This window comes from Lactuca virosa, chromosome 5, assembly GCF_052849685.1.
Source record: "Lactuca virosa cultivar CGN04683 chromosome 5, Lactuca_virosa_CGN04683_v6, whole genome shotgun sequence".
NCBI classification, from domain to species: domain Eukaryota; kingdom Viridiplantae; phylum Streptophyta; class Magnoliopsida; order Asterales; family Asteraceae; genus Lactuca; species Lactuca virosa.
In genome coordinates, this window is record NC_136430.1 from 272,656,571 (window position 1) to 272,660,288 (window position 3,718).

The 3,718-nt window shown below is 36.8% G+C and overlaps 1 protein-coding gene across 1 annotated transcript; it reads right to left on the minus strand.

Moving 5' to 3' along the window:
• Positions 1 to 2,352: 2,352 nt before the first annotated feature.
• Positions 2,353 to 3,718, minus strand: LOC145115746 (cytochrome c oxidase subunit 6b-3-like). The gene is made up of 4 exons (XM_079052102.1): positions 3,611 to 3,718; positions 2,895 to 2,983; positions 2,697 to 2,778; positions 2,353 to 2,570 (listed from the first exon to the last, which is right to left on the minus strand). The coding sequence occupies exons 1-4, from the start codon at positions 3,617 to 3,619 to the stop codon at positions 2,517 to 2,519; spliced, it is 234 nt and encodes a 77-aa protein (XP_078908228.1). The 5' UTR covers positions 3,620 to 3,718; the 3' UTR covers positions 2,353 to 2,516.

Genomic DNA, 3,718 nt, shown 5'->3' on the forward strand with positions numbered 1-3,718 from the left:
TTTTCATTTTTAGAAAACGATAGCGGTGGTAGGGTGGGGGTGGGGGCAGCGACGGGGGGCAGTGGTGGTGTCGATGATGGAGACGGTGGTGGTGGTGGTGGCGGCAGTGGGGTGGCAGCGGCGATGGTGGCGGCGGAAATTGTGGCAGTGGTGGTGATGGCGGCGGCGGTGGTGCTGCTGGTGATGGGGTAATGGTGGTGGTGATGGTAGGTCGGTGATTGTGGTAGTGGTGTGTAGGTGTGTGTATATTTGTGGGGGTGGAGGTGGGGGTGGGTGTGTGTGTGTGTGTTTGTGGGGGTGGGTGTGTGCATGTGTGTTTGTGGGGGTGATGGATGTGTGTTTGTGGGGGTGTATGTGTAGGTGTGTGTGTTTGTGGGGGTGGAGGTGGGGGTGGATGTGTGTGTGTGTGTGTTTGTAGGTGGGGGTGAGTGTGTGTTTGTGGGGGTGGGTGTGTGTATGTGTGTTTGTATGGGTGGGGGTGGGGATGGGTGTGGGGTGTGTGTGTGTGTGTGTTTGTGGGTGTGTGTGTGTATGTGTATTTGTATGGGTGAGGGTGGGGATGTGTGTGTGTGTTTGTGGGGGTAGGCTTGGGAGTGGGTGTGTGTGTGTGTGTGTTTGTGGGGGTGGGTTTGGGAGTGGGTGGGTGTGGGTAGGTAGGAGTGTGGTGAGTTGGGGGTAGGTAGAGGTGGGAGTGAGGGTGTAGTTATATTTTAGAAAAATTTTGGAATTAGAAAAATGTGGAAAACAATGATTATCAGTTTTCCAAAAATTTCCAACTTCTTTGTAGTTTTAGAAAACAGAAAATTTTCATTTTCCATGAAAAATTTAGAAAAATAAAGGAACTAAACGCGTTTTCAAAATTATCATTTTTTTTGGAAAATTTTTCCGGAAAACGGTCCATTTTTCTGCAACTAAACGCACCCTTAATGTTTAGGGTGCAAGGAGAAAATGATGACCGATAAGGAAATGAGAATTAGGGAGCGGAGGAGTATAATTAGGATAGTGGAGTAGCATAGAATTACCTTTTTTTTTTATCACATCTGTACGTGTCAGCCAGCCTATACCCATAGTTTTCCGCTTCATGCTTTATACCCCTTTTATGCTCTCAATGTGTGTATTTTGTACAATATCCATGTTGCTTGCTTTTTCCACCTTTACATGCAACTTTATTGTAGCTTTAGTTTTTTCCTTTTGCTTCATACTACAAATAATTTTCTCTCTTTATTTTCTATTTTTATCTTCTACCTTTATTCTTTAATTTTGGCTAAGATTTCATATAGTAGGAAATTCACAATGCATATTATGGTGTGGACTCTCAAACAAGACAAGTTTTATTTATTTATTTATCCTAGTTGTTTTATGTTGGAGGTCATTGTCCAAAGCAGTTTCTTTAGATTTGGGGTTGTTACGTCGTACCTTCTCTTTACTATGAGGTTGATGTAGTATTGTTGTTATATGTTACTTTATATATATATATATATATATATATATATATATATATATATATATATATATATATATATATTTATTTTGAAACGGTTTACACATTTATCCACTAATCTACTTCTAAATCTAATTTTTTCATTCCAAATAAGACTTGAACCCTCAACATTTGAGTTTCGGTTAAATGGCCTTCATCTGTCAACTCTTAATGATGTTAGGGAAAAGGTCTACTGTTTATATTATATTATGATACTAATATGTGTGAGGCGTGCCCCTACTAAAATGTATTTTTGGATCCGCTACTGCTCCGAATTTATCGATAACCTTTTAACCATTATTTATCGATAACCTTTTAACCATGGATACCAAATAACATTATGTAGATTCGAGCTATCATACCTAATGATCCTATTGATCTAAAAAGATGACCGACTAAAGGTCATTCAAATTGGATCATAGTTCGAAGCCAATCAAGTCAACTCACTTTAGGTATCTTTCTTCTATTAGAAATCCAGAAGTAAGAACGAACAACAATTTTTCCTTTTCAAATCTTCCTCTCCATTTTGAAAAGAAAGTGAAAAAAAATTTATCAATTACACAAAAATTTCTTATTTTATCAATCATCAAATATTCACACACTAAGAACAAAATTATAAAATTATCATTTTTCCTCTTTCTTTCCAACTTGCAGCATAACCCATCGTAATTTATATGGTGCACTTTATCTATTCGGAGCTTGTAGTTTTTCTTTTGTTTTAGATCTCTCACGTTTAACCCAACATACAAACTTGTTGTATTGAGTGTGTCCAACAAATTGCAATTTTTGTCACATCCAATGTGAAACACTACATACAAACTTGTTGTATTGAGTGTGTCCAACAACCCTAATAATTAAAGTAAACTAAACAATAACACAAATGCATTATCACTTGCATTCAAAATTACCAAAAAAATGTTGCAATAGAATATAATCCCAAGGCTTAAAAGAAACACCTTTCACACAACAAACAACTCTTATTAACCAACCAATCTCATCCCAAACAAACAATCAATCACTTCAAATGTGGGTCAAATTACAAAGGGCCCGGGAAAACCCCATTCTCCCTCTGCTCATTCCACCTGTCCACCTGCAATTCAACCATTGTAATAAGAACAATCTAAAGTAACATATTACAATTTACAAGAAGCAAATCAATGAAAATATGATGCTCTATTTGTTGCATTTAGTATTAAAATTTATAAGCAAAACTCACCCATTCAGCAGGGCAAAGAGAACGATAGTATTTAGCAAACTTTTCACATTCTCCAGCTCCATCACCCTTAGCTGCCACACATCTGTGTCATCATAAAAATAAATCTTGAAATCTATCAAATGAAAAACACACTTGTTCATGAATTTCTTGGATAAATTCAGTCTTATGTCAATCAATAATTTAATCATGAAAACATACCTGTGGAACTCTATGTAGCGTGTGAAACAGTGTCTGCTTTGATTTGTTGTTGGGAAACGATAGTCACCTGGTGCAGTCTTCAGTTCAATCTGAATCCAAAGATTGAAAGACAAATTACACAAATTTAGTTGATATTTGGTCATTCAAAACAATCATGAAACAAGAATGGTGGTTTCGCATCAATGAGATTTGGGACATTCAGCTGACAATAGAATCAAAGACAAAGTTTTGTAGCGTTGTGATACATACAGAAAAGAATATGGAAGCAAGCAAATTAGGCTTTTGAAAATTAGGGCAAATTGCAATAAATAGCACAGAATGGTGTAATACAGTAATAGAATGATGAATTTTCAACGAAATGACCACAGAAACTCCTGAGACCTGATATCTCGAATTCTTATTATCCGGTTATATTTTATTATTCCAAATCAATTAATCATATATGACTGAATTCAAATTTTGATAATTTCGAAACCGGACGCACATAATATAATGTAAATCTGAAACCCTAATCGTGTAGAATTATCATAGAATTGAATCAAATCGAGGAACCTATAAATCCTACAAAACGAACGCCGAGGCAAAGGAGATTGAAGATTCATCGATCAATGTCTGAATCGAAAAACCAAACACATATGCGAGAATGAAAACGAAAAAATGAAACGATATATCATAACCAAAAAATCTAGGTTTAAAAAATTTCCATCGTATGATACCTCGGCCATTGTTGATGAACGGGAACACGAAGCTTTCGAAGCAAGCGCACGGAAAATGGAGAACGTTTCAAGCGTTTGAGAAGGGAAGCCAAAAGCGAACTAATGTTC